Below are 15,479 nucleotides of genomic sequence, written 5' to 3'. Positions count from 1 at the left end.
AGGGCGGATCAATAGCTTGCAGGGCACAGTCACCGCCGCCGACTGAGTTCTTGTGGTATTTATTCCTTTAGGGATGATAACATTGATTTTTTGTCAGAAAAACCACGAATTGTATTTCGGAACATCAATCGAACATGGAGAACATACTCAGGAAGATAGCACAGGATACCACCAAGTTCGATGTCGGAGATGAAGAGGTAGAATTCCACTCCTACAAGAGGGAAAGTGCGAGGCAAAAATGACAAGGTAATAGGGCTGGAGAGAACTATATGAGCCATTGTATGCCGATGCTCCTGATAGCATTGGCACCATTAAAGACATACAATATGGCCCAGCTGATCGTAATCAACTGGATGTTTACTTTCCTCTCAAAGACAACACAGAGGGGAAGCCAGTCGTCTTCTTTGTCCATGGGGGCGGCTTCTTCTCTGGAGGTAAAGGTTGGAGCGAAAAGGTACAGTACATCTTGACATCCTTTGAGCCGTGAAAACTACTCCCTTTCAAGTACCCAACTGACTTCCTTACACAAGTGCTGGGCGAACGTGGGTTTCTATTTTGCTCAAAATGGATTCGTGACTGTACTCGTCAACCATCGTCTAGTTCCTAATGTCGAGTACCCCGGAGGAGCTGATGATATGCAGCTGGCTCGGGAATGGGTTTATAATCATATTGGGAGTGAAAAGTATGGGCAGGGATCTGCAAACAAGGTGGTGCTTCTCGGCCATTCCTCCGGTGGCGCACACATCGCCATGAATTTATATGCTGCAGGTAGGGAGGCAATTACTTACAAGGCTGGGCTATTGCTATTACTGAAACCGAGCAGGCGATCCGGACAGGATACCGAGTACTCCTATCTTTCCACCCGTTGCCGGAGTACTCTACCTCAGCGTACCGTTCTGGTTTGATAGAACTAAACCTGTCCGACAAAAGGTGATTCGCCATTACTGGGGATCAGATTCCGAGGCAGTCTGGGGGGTACGTTGAAACCGATTTCGTGCAAAATTTCCTTGGGCTTTTTCTCATGTTCTCTTTTCCGTGAACTAAAGTGCCCTACAGCCTCGATCCGCACTCGGTTTATTCAAGTCGCTACCTGGGGACTCTCCATTGTTGTAAGCTTGCCCTAGATCTACTGGATAAGATGTTCAAAATCCGATTTGTGTTGCTAACAAACATAACAGGGATTATGAGCAGTTACCAGTTTATGTTGGCAGTGTCCAATGGGAAGTGTAAGACACACTCACGCCATTATTATCCTGCTCTAGAATGTGGCTCTGATGATAGTCCTCTCTATGTCGATTTCTAGAAAAGAGACAGCGGATGCCACTGTCGCTTTCTTCAATGCTTATCGTGAACGAAGTATCCCTCGAGGAACACTACCGGTTTTGCATGTACAAGATAGACATAACCATGTCAGGTTCGTGCCATCCCTTTGCCATTCACGCCAAAAACTCTAATAAACAGCCAGTAACGTTCTATCCATTGGCACCACCGACTCGGCACAGGCAGAAAGACTATTGGAGTTCATCAATTCCTGTGTGGAGAGGGTGGATCGAAGAGCAAAGCGTACGCCTTAGACTTACCCTTGAGCTGGCACGGCGCATGAGCTGCTAATGACGGCATCGAATAGAGAAAAAACAAACTCGAAGGAAGATTTCTCCGACATCCTCACACCTCTGAGCTTCCTACGTCGTCAATCGTCACGGTCTTCTGGGGTAACTGATATGAAGCGTCTAGTACAATTCAATCCAACGTGAAGCCTTGATTCTATCTATACTTCATTACTGATCCCAGATCATTCCAAAGAACCATAATGTAGAAGATAGATGAATCCAGCCAAACTCTTTCATTACTTCCTTTTCCCTTATTTACTATTGAGATTTAGTCACTGGTTCTTGATTATGTCTTGTTAGTAGAGGGCCATGGGCCACTAGATTGAGTTCATTATCTACTTGTTCCATTGAGTAAGATCTTCCATGTCTCCTTCCTTATCAAACATGTTTCTCACTGAAGACGGTCTCGCTAGCGGCAGACATGATGAGAAGATGCACCGAGGAAAGAGACAGAGTCGGGGCCCAAAGCGGGGTTAAATCGGGGTCTGAATGAAGTGGGCGGCGCCTGCCAATATTATCACAGCTAAACCTGCATGCTCTAGCGCTTAGCTGATGTTGGTCCCTTTGGTTCCGATATTTACACATGTTATATTTCTTCGCACTTGAGAGTCAATCTCTGGAAATAGAGCCCTCGCAGACACCCATCATCATCCGGACCTCCCATAAATAGTGCACCATGCCGATCCCCAATTCAGACGACAACAACCCTATACAAACCTACCGCCATCAAGCCGCCTCCTCCGCCAACGCCTCCGTCCTCGACCGACTGTTCGGATCCAAATACGGCGCCTCACCAATACCCACCGCGCGATGCCCAAACCGCTCCCCAAGCCCCTCATAATCAAAAGTCGCCGTATGGAACACACTCCGATTATCCCAAATAGCTGCCGACGCATTAGTCCAACTCCCCGCCAACAAACCCAGAACCACGAAACTCACCAATATCATTCTTATTCCTCCACTTCAACCGCGCCTGCAAATCATGATTCTCGGCCACCACGCGCTTAAACTTCTCCAACAACTCCTCCGACTCCTCGCCCGTCAGCTCATTAATTACCTTCGGAAACGGCCCAATCGCAAACACACTCTTCCAGCCAGTCACCGGATTAGTGCGGACCACCGGATGCACGGCCGTCAACTCCGCCCCGGCATTCAACGGACTCCCGCGGGGCTCCGTATAAATCCTTACCTCCGTGGGATTCCGCTCCGCTGCTTTGAGAAACCCATCCCCCGAGAACGTCGCCGTCAGGCCCTCCAAGAACGCGCGATATTTCGGGGATAGCCGGTCGTAGATCTCGTACCCCGACGCCCACAGGGTATCGCCCCCGGTGCGGGGCAGTTGGGTCAGCCGCAGGGAGGTGTAGTCGGCGGGCGCGCCTTCGAATTGGATGTCCGAGTGCCACTGGGCCGAGTCGTACTTGCGGCGGTTGAGGGCGTGGCTGGGTCCGAAGAGCTTCTTGCGCGCGAGGGAGCTGATCGTGCTGATCTCCGCGTCGTTGACCCCGAATTCGTTCGTGTTGTTGAGCACTGGGTGGATGTGGAGGGTCGAGGTCGCGGGTTTGCCGCTGAGTTCGCCGAGGCGCTGGACCAGGTGTTTTTGGAGAGTGTCGGTCAGGTTATCCTGTGCGCGGAAGAAGACGACGCCGCGTTGGGAGACTGGTGTCTGGGTTAGTTGGGATAGTTTTGGGTGGGGTGGAGCGGGAGGGGAGGGGTATTAGGGCTCCGAGGGACTGTACGTACTGGTGATGGCCAGGTCGCGGACCAATTCGTCCGCGTTCGGGGCATTCAACAGGTCATCGACGATGTTGACGGTCGGATACTCGCGTCCGATGACTGGGGTGGTTTCTTCATACTCGTACTTGTCCAAGGCGCCGCTGACCTTGAGGGGTCTGGGGTATTGACGATCCGCGTCGGGGGGCGGGTGGATGGGGATGGCCGTCTCGTTGATTCCGGGAGCCATGGTGAAGAACCGAGAAGAAATTGGTACGCTTGATTCAAGTCAGTAACAAAAGGAGGGGTTATCAAAACCGTCTATTTATATCGCTAGATAGCGATGTCTTGCCGGGCGAGTCAGTCAACCCATCCCACCTTATTCCCGACGTATCACGCAATCCGAGATGCATGTTATGCAACCACCAACCAACAAGGCATCAACATTCCGGACTTAATGTACCCCGCATGTCGCCTTATGGCGCAATATGCCATCTTATCAAGTTTTGATCAGTAAACCTATTGTCTTGTCGGACCTGCTGCCTCTTTATGGAAAGCCAACTTCCGTCACCCGGTACTTGTTTCTCTGCCGGAAGATGGCCGACAGGGCACTGAGGAAGTGTCGCACCATGCTATACTGACAATGACCCGGATAGACCGGGTTGATCAGATATAACTGTATCCGTTGTCGGTCGTATTTGTCGAAAGCAAGCTCAATTGTCGAGACGATGGCCGACAAAGCCTCCACAGTAGACACAAAACATACAAATCGACTTCTGCAAAGTATCGCCGTACAGGTCATTGGTACTGAAGCTGGTCGCCACGTCATACTCAACCCGTCGGACCACCACCTCCTGGTGAAGATAAAGAATAGTAGCTATGAGGCCTGCTGTGCTGCAGCCAGTAAGAGGCAGCATCGCACCAGATTTCCATCCAATCTTCATCCTATTCAACCTATTCCCCGGCAACATATGCCCGGAAAGGGGTAGCTTGCTGCAGCTCGAGTAGCATAACCCCTAGCTCAAGCATAGATCGTCTCGGGATGGATTTAACATTGCTGCATACAAGACAAGGATCAACAACATAATAATTGATACTTGACTGCGGGGCTGTGTTTGATAAGTCAACGTTGCGGGACGCATATAGTACGGCTGGAGCGACAAAGGCGCATATCTTTACTGGATAGTGGGGACAATAGTCGTGGTGTCTGATGTACTTGTCTGGATGAAGGCTCAAGGTTGAAGACAAGGGCTATTCTCTGGTTCTGTGTTCAGGCGGCTACCTTGGATTCACTCTCCCCAGAGCGATGCAGATTATTTTCCAGGATCCAAACTTCATTAGGGCCAGTTAACACGCAATCCTATCTGCGATTGAGGCATTTGGAAAAAACAATACATAAATAGCGACTGTGAAGGACGCCATGAGAGCACGAACTGCCTTATAGAGGAAAATATTCCAATCGACGCAGAAAGAGCTGTGAAACTGATCGACTGGGGAAAGCTAACGGAGACGCTGCCGCTGGCATTTAGACGACCCCGTTCACTTGCCTGTTGTCTACAGAGACTCCAAAAGTAGGGCCGACATCTGCCTGGCAGTCAGCCGCGTTTCGCCCGGCTATACTGGGGAATCTTTTCTGGGCGCCAATATATAACGCCAGGGAACATCCTTTACACACACTGCAGCCTATAGGAAGATTCACTTGCGGTTACCTCGACTAATCTCAGGATGCGCAACTTCGCGAGGTCGATTGAGGCCATTATCACATATGTGATAACCGAGGGCAGGTGGGAATGAGATTGCGGACGAAAATTACGTGTTGCTTGTCGGATTCTGGTCAAGAAGACATAGCAAGCGCTGTCCGGACTTGATCACGCCCTGATGAGAGGCTACAGCCTTGGCCTACGCACAATGAACCAAGCTACCATCCCAGTCCAATCATGTGTATGTGTAATGGCAGTGCGGATATTCTGGATAGCGTATCGGGTCCTTTTGGACAGATGATCGCTTAGTCGCAGGATTTCATCACGATATACTCCGCCTGCCTGCAAGAAACGATACTGAACGCTATGGCGAGGGAAGTAAAACTCATCAGACACAGGCTGGAGATCTCCTTGATCAGCTAGATGACAGTGATAGCAAAAGCAAGCCACAGGCAGAAGGTGACCGTTGTCTACAATGCGCAAATACTGATGTACAGCTATACTCGCCGTGAAAAGCAACAGTCGCGCAGAAAAGCAAAAGGTATCAATTCTCCCCCACCCACATCTCCAAGAAATATGCACTTCAAGAACAGTCGCTCAAAAACTCCCCAGCACAGATGCACGTAGTGTCTCCATCACAAGCTCTGGCCCCCACAATCCCACACCTTACCCATCGATTCTGTCTCCGAAGATCTAAGCGAAGGAGGGAAAACACTCCTGGAGGGTCTTGCTGTGCTTGTTCTGGGCGTGCTCGGTGAGGGCGGGGGCCTTGGCCGTCTTGAGGAAGGTCGATCTGCAGATCTGGCAAATGATGTCCTTGGCGGCTTCGTTCTATCGCAGGGTGAGTGAGTAAGATGTCGTGCCACAAGACTTCTCCCTTGCCCAACTCTCTCCTTTCACTCCCACCTCATCCGGGAGGAGAAGAAATACGTACGGCCTTCAACTGCGACTTGCCACCCTTGCCAGCGTCCTTCGCGTTGCGCTCACGCTTCATCTGGGCTTTGGCTCCCTATAGAATCCGTCGTAAGTATGTGAGAATCAGCCGACACTGCAGTCACAGTGTCTATTTGCATGTGTTATGTGCTCGACTTGAGCCAGAGTTCTCGAGCCACGTTCACATAAATGCGACCGAAAACCCGGCTCAAGTCATCGCATCGCATCTTGCAGAAGAGAGAAGTTCAAGTCGGTTAGTCGCTTACGTTTCCCATGGTGACGGTTGTAGTGCTTTTGGCAACGATGTAAAGGAAGGTTGAGGATGAAGAGATTAGGGGGTTGTTGAGTGACTGAATGAGTGAGTGAGATGCGGGGGAAATTTTCGTGAAAGGAGGCGAAGCGGGGAGGGGAGTTTTTTTCTCGCGCTTATCGGCCGCCGTCGGACATTTTGGTCTTGCTAGTTTGGGCTTAGTGGGGGCAAGGACGCTAGGCTTGATGAGGATGGCCTCTGGCCTTAGGCAGGAATAATGGTTCTAGAACACGGTCGGGACGAGCCGAGGTTGTGGGTTTGGGTGAACACGGGCGATTCCATGGGTGGGAGTATAGATTGTGCTCTAAGAAATGAAATCTCAATAACTCTGAGCAGGATTGAAATATGTGCGGAGAGTATTTCTGCAGCAACGAGTCTGTCTTCTTTCACCTGCTCTATACATCAGATCTCTTGTGTGTCATAGCCCTGATCAGTTTCCCCTTTTGCCATTTGTACTGACTTTGAAAAGCATGGATATGATACATGTCCTTGACAACATACCGGCAACTCATGTTGAGTTACAGTTACAACCCTTCATATACTTGGGCAGTTCTGCCGATTGTCAAACCCATATCAATTGTCAAGTGCCGTGCACACACACTCAGCCATATGACAGGTCACTCCCGAGATGCAACAAGGCCGATCACAGTTGACCCTGCATAACATTGCATGAGAGGCAGTACCCCCTTGCTATCAACGTTTACCTCCAGACTATCTCATTTCTACACTTTCGCAGAAGCACTGTTTTTTGACGGCAATTTCGCGACCGAGTTGAACCATCCAAGTTCGATTAACCCGATTTTACCTCCTAGGCGACAAGACCGGATGCATCAGCTTGAGCAACGACGTAGCTTGACATCTACTGCCAGTAAACAGATCACAGACCGTTGCCGGCCGATCGCGATGTCCATCATCTGACACATAACCGATCTTCAGGAGACGGACGATCCCAACTCCTGGCAAAAAATAAAATATAAGAACTTGCCATTCCTCGAAACCACTCTCCTCAACCCCAACCTCAAAAACTCACAAGCCATCTTCCACTCTCCCTGCTGCCACCATCACGAAAAGCTGCAATTCGCAAAGATGCAACTCACCAACTTCCTCCCTGCCCTCCTCCTCTCCTTCTCGGTGACGACTTTAGCCCAAAAATGCAACCCCAACCACAACCTCAAATGCTGCAAGGTCCGCAATTCGCTGGCCGACGGTGCGGTCACCGACGTGACTGATGGGGCGGGTGCGGCGCTCGACCCGGAGTTGCTAGGGACTGTGGGCGTTGATTGTACGCTCCCCTCTTGCGAATCGATTCTCCACACCATGAAGCTGACACACAGGCAGGTGACACGGTTTCAAGAGCTACAGACTGTGAGGTTGCCCGGGGGTATGCTCTGGCGTGTTGTGCGGGTGACCCAGTATGTTCTTTCTTTCTCTGTTGTATTCCTCGTGGTTGTGTTTTCACACCTGCTGCGCGAAATGGGCTGTTGTGCACTTTGTTATGGCTAACCCATGTGTTCACTTGACAGGGAGACGAGGCGGCAGTGGTTTGTCAGAAGCCGATTCCAGGACAGACTACGGGCGAGGCAGTGGGTGAGACTTCAGGGAAGGCCTCGGATGTGGCTGGAGAGAAGAGGTTGGACGAGGGCAAGCGCTGAGTTTATAGATTGATGTAGCTACGACAGAGCAGTGCAAGCATTTGCCCGTGATGGAATACAAACCCCTAACCTGGGTAGAGGATATTTGCAATCTTGTCTTGAGATAAGCCCTTATAAAATAGCTCCCTCGAGGATCGAGACCAAATTATCTACAACAGCCTATTTACCCTCCGTGGTCACCAACTGTCACAACTCTCCGTAGTTGCTCTGCAGCTACATCTGGATAGTGCCTTTTAAAACGCCTGGATTTTAAATAGAGTCTGCACCGTAGGTAATGTTCTAGATTGACTCTAGGCTTGAATAAGAGAGACGCTGTGGCCGTAGGCAAGATAGTAGGGTAGGGTTGAGACCCAGTCGGGATGAACTGAGGTGGTTTTCCGAGTAGGAGGTATAAGTTACCTTAAAAGTTGCAAGAGCTCAGAACTGTGAATTGTTGATGGGATGGAGCAAATTGTGAGCAGGGCGTTGGCAACACCTGAGCTCTACCGTTTCGGCCTTGCTATAGGTATGCACAAGTTGTTTGCGGTGACTCATGTATGTTCCGTTCCTCCTCTTGAAATGGCCTCTCTCAGCTAAGACGAGTCATCCCGTCAGCTGCAACAAGTCGATCATATCTGCCTCTGCATATTATCACGTTAGAGACGTCATTGCCCCTCTACTATCGACAAGATGCAGGGGAATGAGGTGGAAACTCCAAGTACTCCGTAACGCTACAGAATCATCTCCTCGGCCTAGAAAAATCGCCAGTTCCTCCGGCAACGATTCCCCGCCTCCCTGGAATTCAAATTCTGGATAAAAGCGCGATCAACCCGAGCCATCCCCTTTATCAGGCAATGCCAAGGCTAGTGTCAGTATGCTAGACGACCTCGCTCCTGAATGTCTAGTAAATCAGATCAGGAAAAAGAAGGTCGATCGAAACCCCCGCCGAGGAATAAGGTACAAGAGCCCCTCCCGGTCTACAGACCAGCCACCACCCTTCACCCACGATAAGATCCAATATACACATACAGAAGTAATCTTCACCCTCTATTCTTCCCGCCGTTTATCCTAAGACGGGTTGCAACCACCTAATAGAAAAGGCAACCCACCACTTTCTTCCCGGCCCTCCTCCTATCCTTCTCCGTGGCTACTGTAGCTCAATCATGCGACAGCCCCAACTACTCTCAACTCAGTTGCTGCCAGATCCAGCAGGAAGCGGCAAGCGATTCTCCGGAACTCGTTGGTCTAGGAACTCCGCTCGTTGCTTCTATACCAAACTGTACGATTCCCATTCCGATTTTCCGCCTCCCGCCTTTTGACCTTCAATGAGGGCATGGTAAAGAACAACAAGTAAGAACAAAAAACGCTAGGGTGGGAGTTCCGGATACCGTAGGCCAGACGATCACAGCCGCTACAGAGCGTACCAGTGATTCGACATATAGTGTGTTTTGTTGCGAAAAAGGCTCGGTAGGTTCTTTGCTTCTGCTCTGTTCTTTTCCCGTTCATTGGTTGCTGCTGCATGTTTATTGTGGGGTCGGGAGAGCTACCTAGCGTTGAAACATATTTGGGCTTGATGCCTCTACTACACTCCACACTTCTGGCTGCCGGGGCTGACATATTTATCAATATCTGACAGCTGGCCGGCGAGAATCCCTTTTGTCTGCCTACCGGCCTATTGTAGTGGCTGCCAAGAAGGTGGGCGGCGCTTCGGATGTGGCCAAGGAAGCAGGGAAGGTGGAGGAGGAGAGTCAAGCGCTGGAATCAATCGATTGGCTCCAATTTATGGAGAGGTATAGGCGTGTTCTCGCTTGCTGCATAAAGAACTTCTGACCTGAGCAGGCGAAGATTGCTATCCTCAGATCTGGATCCATAGGATGTCTACTTCAGAAGAATATAGGTCAACAGATATGGCCTCTATATCTACTCCATCCGCCTCTCCTCTTCGACTGATAAGGGGGTGGACGAGGATATGCGCTGAGTTGATGAATTGCATGCGAGAGCGATGTATGAGCATGGTCTTGCTTGCCAAAAGAAAAAGCAATCTGGTTCTGATTAGATCAGGAACATAATCGAGCCATCACTCCTATCCCACGATCCTGTTCACAGACGAAGCAAAATGATGTTATATGCAATCTCACGTCCCGCCTTTACCGATAATCTCGATCCCGTCCAACTCCTTTAAAGAACTGCGCGCCCTCAAACCCTAAGACGCGAAATTAATCCCCGCAACCCAGCATTTACCCCCAACCTCCCCTCAACTCTGCCCAGTGCCTCCAGAATCCTCTCAAGGATCTCTGTCAATACCTTGCCCGTATCCTCCAGCGTCCCAGAAGCCCTCATGAGTTCAACCACCCTCTCCTTAATCTCATCCGACACCCCCCTTCTCTCCCCCTCCTGTCCCGCGTCACCAAAAAGCAACCCATGGATCTCCTTGCCAACTTCAACCCCCCGCACCTGTAACAACCAAACCAAAGGAAACGAGAACTTGCCCTCATCCAAATCCTCACACCGACCTTTAGTCGCCGTATACTACCCACCTAGTCAGCAAGCACACCCCAACCCCAACCCCAGCCCCGAACCCCGAACCACCCCATTCCCCACCCCATCCAACAGTCAAAAATGGAGAAAACTCACCTCCCCCGACAAATTCAACAAATCATCCCTGACCTGATAATACCGTCCCAACAGCGTAACCAACCCCGCCACCTCCCCATCGACTCCCCGGGCTCCCACTTTGGCCCCAATACTCATCCACCGCACCACCAACCGGAACAAACTCCCCGTCTTGAGATCCACCATCCCCAGGTACTCCTCCACCGTTGGACATGTTGCCATAAACGTCCAGTGAAGATCGAGCGCCTGCCCCTTCCCGAGGTTCTGCATCTCCTCGAGAAAGACCTGCAATGCTTCTGGCCCGAGACGCTGGTGGATGGACGCGGTGAGACTCATCAAAGTGTATGTGGCTGCGTTGACGGTCTGGGCTGTTCCGAACTGCGTGTGCGCGGAGGGATGGCCCCGGCGGAGCGGGGAGGAGTCTTCTATATCGTCCAGTCTTTCTGACTCAGTATCTTGTTAGAGCGGGATGGAGGTGGGGGGATACATCAGGATCGTGGTGAAGAGGGTGGAGGTTATCTCGCGCAGGGGGGCGAGGTATTCTTCCTTGACGGAAAACCATGGTGCGAGGCTGTCGATAAATCTGGAGAGTGTGTTTTTGCCGGGCAGGGATTGCGTGTATTCTATTGGTGCTGCGCAGATCTGGTGGGGTTAGTGGGGAGAAGGTGGGTGGGTTTGGGGCCGCAGACCTTTTCTGCGGTTGCGTTTGCGGAGTTGAATGGGGCGAGGAGGGTTGCTTTGGGGAGTTTGGTGGGATTTGGTTGTTCGTGGTTCGTGCTGTTGGGTTGGGAGGGCTGTGGTTCCATGGTGGTAGTGCTGTAAGAAAGTGCAGGATGATGGTATGAGAAAGATGATCAGAGGTTCGGGTTTAAGTATAATTTAGCCGCCGCTAAGTTAGTGCTGGTCTACGTACCCCACTCTGCGATCAGTTTGGTGGCGTAATCTAAGCTGGTCTACTGCATATAGACACCCGTGTCTCTATTGATGATCTTCTCCAAGATTATCTGCAGGCCAGCCTGTGCACTCGCACGCAGGCACCCGCAGTCCAACTCAGCAGCGCCCTCTACTCACATATCCAACCACTCCCACCAAGCACGACCAAATCTAAGCAAGATCAATCTGCAGACCCAGCGTAGCATTCAACACCGAGTTTCCGTAAAAGAACTCCGTTCTAATCCAGCGTTAGCCGCAGCCCATATTCCATTACCGCATAATCCTCCGAGAGAAAAACTCACCCCGCATTGCCAACATTGACATACGTCTCCTCCGTGAACCGACCCAAGTTGACCATGGCCATCAACCACTCGCGCAGATCGCCCTCGAACGACCCCTCAAACTGGGTATCCGGGAGCAGCGAGCTGACCGTGATGCCGGAGTCGTCGTTGACGCCCTCGTACAGCTTCCAGGAGGTGCCGAACAGGTCGTCGATGGTGGCGACGGCGCCATCGGTCCAGCCGATGGGGAGCTGGCCGCCCTCGTACTGCAGCCACAGCATCAGCTCGTGCGACGAGGAGGAGGTCGAGTCGCCCTTGACGTCGTTGGTCATGAAGTCGAAGCAGGTGTTTCCTTTTTTTGTTAGTACTTGCTTCTGGTGGAAAGGCTGAATCTCCAGACGGGGGATGGGGCAGGGGATACCCTTGAAAGCAGTGGAGTTGGTCCTGGTCCAGGTGTAGTCGGCCGGGATGGAGGAGATGGCCGAGATCTTGGTCTCGAGGTTCTCGGTGAGGCCGACGAAGGAGTAGCCCTTGGGGACATTGTTGCTGCACTCTTGTCAGTTTTTCTTCTTTGAGGCCTGGTATGATGTAAATGCTGGCTCAGTGTAGGACGTACGTGGCCTCCACATATTCGATATCCGTCACACTGCTCCAGACGACCTCCCTGGTGCCGTTCGCGGAGGTCGTCTGCGACTCGTAGCCCGTGCACTGCGTGCCGACCGTCTGGGCGGCGTTGTAGAGCATGTTGTACACGATCCAGGGGGTGTCCTGCAGGATGATGTAGTCGTAATCGCCGCAGAGGGTGGTGGCCGACTGCGCAGCAGCGCGGCGGGAGACGGCGGGCAGCGCCAGCGCTGACGAGAGGAAGAGGGGGGCGAGGGTGGCGGAGAGATGCATTGTAACGAGTGTGTAAATAAAAGAGTGAATGACTGAGCTAAAGCAAAGAAAAGAATGCAAACAATGAAGGAGATACGTTGGAATGTGAAGGCGATGGCTGTTCTTAAGGATTAAGCTTAAATTAATGGTGTTTGGACGGGGCGGCAACAAACTGAAACCGTAGTGGGGAGAGGCAGATGAAGGGACCGGATGGAACCCATCTGAGACGGCCAGCGGATGGCATTAAGAGGTGGGTATTGGGTGAGTGTTCTGATTTGCAGTCACTCTCGATCCAGCCGTGTGAGATGCTTAACACATTGCTTTCTCTCCCTATTACTTACATTGTTGAGCTTAGCTGCTTGGAATAAAGAGCAGGAGTGTAGGTGAGCAGTCATTAGCCCCAATGGCAGCAATCATCCCACATACTATATGGTTCTCTACTTAACCTGAAATGGCTCATGTTATTCTCCACAGTCCATCCTCGCTGTCGGTGGTAAATTCCACCATTCGGATCAGAACTCGTAGGGCCCATTGCAATGGGCCGATCGCGCTGCTTCTTGGCGGGGACAGCCCTAGGTTCTGCTCATCCCCTTTCGACTCTCCGTAAGATCTGATAACCGATCTTCCAGTTCTTCCAGTACATCTGCATTGGATTTCTCACTGAACTCTACTCTACTGTACTTTGTTCCGGTGTTCCTTGGTATATTTTAACACTACCATCGAATACTAAAAGGCATCAGGGTGACAGTGTCTTAGGTGCTGGATTGATTGGCACCATATTCTCTCTGAGTTCAAAGAAGCCCAAATAAAACAAGTTTTCGAAGATGCAACTTGAAAGGTCTAGGGTATACATTGTTCTCTACATACCCCAGGTAGTATCTTCACAGTATCTCGTATACCCTAAATCACCTCGCCACCAATTAACCACCAAGTAACCACCTATCTAGATAAAGAGTCTATCCACCACGTCAACTCGAAACCAAGCATCCCGATACCCCTAAAAGAAAGAACAGAGCATCGCAGCATCGCCGCTTACATCCACACCCAACCCTTCAACCCCACCACCCAATGCACAAAGAATGCACAAACCACCATAAATGACTAATCCCTCACGTGCTCAACCCCACCCAAATCCACCAGAACATCAATCAAAACCACCACCGCACCCGTGACTCCTCCCTCCCCCATCAACCACCACACCTATCCCACCACAAAATGCCCCGCGTCCCCACCATCAAAGAAGTCCTCCCGGGCGCAAACGTGAACATAATCCTGAAAGCTGACCAGCCGACCGGCCGCACCGTCTCCGGGACCATTGCCGACGTGCTGACCCGGGGCAATCACCCGCGGGGCATCAAGGTGCGGCTCACGGATGGGCGGGTGGGGAGGGTGCAGTCCATGAGCTCGGGCATAGGGGGTCAGTCAGCAGACCCTGCTTCAGCTACTGAATTTGCTTCCACGGCTGGGTTCTCCTGGGGAAGAGCTTCCCGGGATAGGCGGACGGAGGCAGACGAGCCACCGCGGAATATTGGGCTGGATGCTTATATCACAACGCCTTCGCGGCAGAAACGACGGAGTGGGAGGGGGGAGGGTGCTGGAGTTGGGGGGCTGGATGGTGATGCGGTTGCGGTTGCGGCGGCGGCGGCGGCGGCGGCACCGGTGGTGACTTGTCCGGTTTGTGGGGGTTTCGAGGGGGATGAGGCGGCTGTTGCGTATCATGTTGCTTCGCATTTTGCGGATTGAGTTGGTTGTTGTGGTTGCTGAATGGAATTGGGTATGGGTATGGGGGTGGTTAGTGGGTTAGTCTCGAGCGGGCAGTTTTGTGCCTATACTTCGCGGGAGGTGGAAGTGTAGGGATGCGCTCTATCGCAGGGTTCGTGTACTCCGCTCTGGCTTCGCTGAAGTTATTCTACGTGTTTGCACAGGCCAGGGATGCAATAGCTGACTGTCGGATAGACGGGTGCTGCGATACGGCTAGAAGGCGTGCGGGCAAGAGAATGAGTATGATGGACACGAGATTTCCACGCCAGAGTGACCATAACACTGCACTCTTGGCCTCGTTGTGGGTTGATTGCTTGAGTGCTGGGGATGGTACTTCAAGCAGTGATGCAATTGAAAAAAAAAAAAGCTGGAGAGTCGAGCCGAGGACTGCCTGGGTATCCGTTCAACTATGGACTGTGCATTTTGCAAACAGATCTCAATATCGTCTCAGACCTGCACCCGCAACCCTAACAAATAGGCAGCAAGCATACTCATGTGAAAGATCCACAGAACAAGGTCCGGAATCGATAGCGCCTACCCGCGGAACAAATCAGGCACCAGAGGTCAGCCCAGTAGTCAAGTTCTAAGCAGACAATAAAACCCAAAACCTCTACCACGTACACAATGCTAGCAATGCCCAATCCCATTTAGTCGACGCCAATCGTTCATCAGACAAGTTCCTCCTAGACCCCAAAACCTATCTCACTCAGCAAACTAGCAGCCAGGGTGAGGATGAGTAGAGAAAATCCCCCATGTGGCTTATGCTCATCCGTATCACTGCAGCCGGGGCGTCGCGTGGCGGAGGCTTTGCCCCCACTGCTGCTACACCAACACGAGGGTGAGGGTTCCGGGCTAGTCCGCCTACGCCTAGTTGGTGAGCGTCAGCTCCACCCATCCCTCCACCTCCACCTCAGCTTCAGCCTGCAGCCCAATGCAACTCCGCCTCCACTTTCTTCCCCTCTGGGTAACTTATAGATCGGTTCTTGGGAGAGATCGGTTATTCTGACTATTGATAACCTGCATAGTACATGTGGATTGGGCTAGCAGCTTCACTGCGATCTAGCTTCGTCACAATCTAGCTTGTAAGCACATCACTACGTCACTCGAGTACCTGTCTGCAT

General features: G+C 51.6%; 9 protein-coding genes across 9 annotated transcripts; 5 read left to right on the top strand and 4 right to left on the bottom strand.

Annotated features, from left to right (window-relative positions):
* Positions 1-134: 134 nt before the first annotated feature.
* Positions 135-1,574, top strand: BO82DRAFT_276743 (alpha/beta hydrolase; the record flags this gene model as incomplete). Its single annotated transcript, XM_025631155.1, has 8 exons — positions 135-197; positions 254-454; positions 531-768; positions 821-975; positions 1,057-1,109; positions 1,179-1,226; positions 1,304-1,414; positions 1,466-1,574. 8 exons carry the CDS (start codon positions 135-137, stop codon positions 1,572-1,574), a joined length of 978 nt encoding a protein of 325 aa, XP_025494792.1.
* A 525-nt stretch (positions 1,575-2,099) lies between these two features.
* BO82DRAFT_351801 (TauD/TfdA dioxygenase family protein) lies at positions 2,100-3,593 on the bottom strand. Its single transcript, XM_025634520.1, has 3 exons — positions 3,351-3,593; positions 2,550-3,266; positions 2,100-2,494 (listed from the first exon to the last, which is right to left on the bottom strand). Exons 1-3 carry the CDS (start codon positions 3,568-3,570, stop codon positions 2,337-2,339), a joined length of 1,095 nt encoding a protein of 364 aa, XP_025494791.1. The 5' UTR covers positions 3,571-3,593; the 3' UTR covers positions 2,100-2,336.
* Positions 3,594-5,277: 1,684 nt separating this feature from the next.
* On the bottom strand, positions 5,278-6,322 carry BO82DRAFT_351800 (uncharacterized protein). Its single transcript, XM_025634519.1, has 3 exons — positions 6,220-6,322; positions 5,955-6,029; positions 5,278-5,851 (listed from the first exon to the last, which is right to left on the bottom strand). The coding sequence occupies exons 1-3, from the start codon at positions 6,226-6,228 to the stop codon at positions 5,714-5,716; spliced, it is 222 nt and encodes a 73-aa protein (XP_025494790.1). The 5' UTR covers positions 6,229-6,322; the 3' UTR covers positions 5,278-5,713.
* Positions 6,323-6,863: 541 nt separating this feature from the next.
* Positions 6,864-7,265, top strand: BO82DRAFT_8077 (uncharacterized protein). The gene has a single exon (XM_025641569.1). It carries the CDS (start codon positions 6,933-6,935, stop codon positions 7,179-7,181), a length of 249 nt encoding a protein of 82 aa, XP_025494789.1. The 5' UTR covers positions 6,864-6,932; the 3' UTR covers positions 7,182-7,265.
* A 25-nt stretch (positions 7,266-7,290) lies between these two features.
* BO82DRAFT_429928 (uncharacterized protein) lies at positions 7,291-7,985 on the top strand. The gene is made up of 3 exons (XM_025640578.1): positions 7,291-7,545; positions 7,602-7,675; positions 7,787-7,985. The coding sequence occupies exons 1-3, from the start codon at positions 7,350-7,352 to the stop codon at positions 7,913-7,915; spliced, it is 399 nt and encodes a 132-aa protein (XP_025494788.1). The 5' UTR covers positions 7,291-7,349; the 3' UTR covers positions 7,916-7,985.
* Positions 7,986-10,090: 2,105 nt separating this feature from the next.
* On the bottom strand, positions 10,091-11,313 carry BO82DRAFT_329273 (FPP/GGPP synthase family protein; the record flags this gene model as incomplete). Its single annotated transcript, XM_025633046.1, has 4 exons — positions 10,091-10,423; positions 10,529-10,946; positions 10,995-11,149; positions 11,197-11,313. The coding sequence occupies 4 exons, from the start codon at positions 11,311-11,313 to the stop codon at positions 10,091-10,093; spliced, it is 1,023 nt and encodes a 340-aa protein (XP_025494787.1).
* A 57-nt stretch (positions 11,314-11,370) lies between these two features.
* On the bottom strand, positions 11,371-12,690 carry BO82DRAFT_329272 (putative endoglucanase-1 precursor). Its single transcript, XM_025633045.1, has 4 exons — positions 12,338-12,690; positions 12,143-12,267; positions 11,743-12,073; positions 11,371-11,678 (listed from the first exon to the last, which is right to left on the bottom strand). Exons 1-4 carry the CDS (start codon positions 12,616-12,618, stop codon positions 11,612-11,614), a joined length of 804 nt encoding a protein of 267 aa, XP_025494786.1. The 5' UTR covers positions 12,619-12,690; the 3' UTR covers positions 11,371-11,611.
* A 1,122-nt stretch (positions 12,691-13,812) lies between these two features.
* On the top strand, positions 13,813-14,340 carry BO82DRAFT_399416 (YwbE family protein; the record flags this gene model as incomplete). The annotated part of the gene is made up of 1 exon (XM_025639108.1): positions 13,813-14,340. One exon carries the CDS (start codon positions 13,813-13,815, stop codon positions 14,338-14,340), a length of 528 nt encoding a protein of 175 aa, XP_025494785.1.
* Positions 14,284-14,986, top strand: BO82DRAFT_351794 (uncharacterized protein). The gene is made up of 2 exons (XM_025634518.1): positions 14,284-14,470; positions 14,554-14,986. The coding sequence occupies exon 2, from the start codon at positions 14,595-14,597 to the stop codon at positions 14,943-14,945; it is 351 nt and encodes a 116-aa protein (XP_025494784.1). The 5' UTR covers positions 14,284-14,470; positions 14,554-14,594; the 3' UTR covers positions 14,946-14,986.
* Positions 14,987-15,479: the final 493 nt, after the last annotated feature.

Source organism: Aspergillus uvarum, assembly GCF_003184745.1.
Source record: "Aspergillus uvarum CBS 121591 unplaced genomic scaffold BO82scaffold_10, whole genome shotgun sequence".
Classification (NCBI taxonomy): domain Eukaryota; kingdom Fungi; phylum Ascomycota; class Eurotiomycetes; order Eurotiales; family Aspergillaceae; genus Aspergillus; species Aspergillus uvarum.
This window is presented reverse-complemented; position numbering and strand designations above follow the sequence as displayed.

Excerpts from the sequence above, each read along its gene's own strand:
- BO82DRAFT_351801 (XM_025634520.1), bottom strand. The coding sequence starts at position 3,570 with ATGGCTCCCGGAATCAACGAGACGGCCATCCCCATCCACCCGCCCCCC. Across the intron at positions 3,267-3,350 it reads CCGCGACCTGGCCATCACCA|TCTCCCAACGCGGCGTCGTC; the intron begins GTACGTACAGTC and ends CCCAGACACCAG. Across the intron at positions 2,495-2,549 it reads GAGGAATAAGAATGATATTG|CTATTTGGGATAATCGGAGT; the intron begins GTGAGTTTCGTG and ends ATGCGTCGGCAG.
- BO82DRAFT_351800 (XM_025634519.1), bottom strand. Across the intron at positions 5,852-5,954 it reads GCAAGTCGCAGTTGAAGGCC|AACGAAGCCGCCAAGGACAT; the intron begins GTACGTATTTCT and ends ACCCTGCGATAG.
- BO82DRAFT_8077 (XM_025641569.1), top strand. The coding sequence starts at position 6,933 with ATGAGAGGCAGTACCCCCTTGCTATCAACGTTTACCTCCAGACTATCT.
- BO82DRAFT_429928 (XM_025640578.1), top strand. The coding sequence starts at position 7,350 with ATGCAACTCACCAACTTCCTCCCTGCCCTCCTCCTCTCCTTCTCGGTG. Across the intron at positions 7,546-7,601 it reads AGGGACTGTGGGCGTTGATT|GTGACACGGTTTCAAGAGCT; the intron begins GTACGCTCCCCT and ends ACACACAGGCAG. Across the intron at positions 7,676-7,786 it reads CGTGTTGTGCGGGTGACCCA|GGAGACGAGGCGGCAGTGGT; the intron begins GTATGTTCTTTC and ends TTCACTTGACAG.
- BO82DRAFT_329272 (XM_025633045.1), bottom strand. The coding sequence starts at position 12,618 with ATGCATCTCTCCGCCACCCTCGCCCCCCTCTTCCTCTCGTCAGCGCTG. Across the intron at positions 12,268-12,337 it reads ATCGAATATGTGGAGGCCAC|CAACAATGTCCCCAAGGGCT; the intron begins GTACGTCCTACA and ends ACAAGAGTGCAG. Across the intron at positions 12,074-12,142 it reads CAACTCCACTGCTTTCAAGG|GAAACACCTGCTTCGACTTC; the intron begins GTATCCCCTGCC and ends TAACAAAAAAAG.
- BO82DRAFT_351794 (XM_025634518.1), top strand. The coding sequence starts at position 14,595 with ATGAGTATGATGGACACGAGATTTCCACGCCAGAGTGACCATAACACT.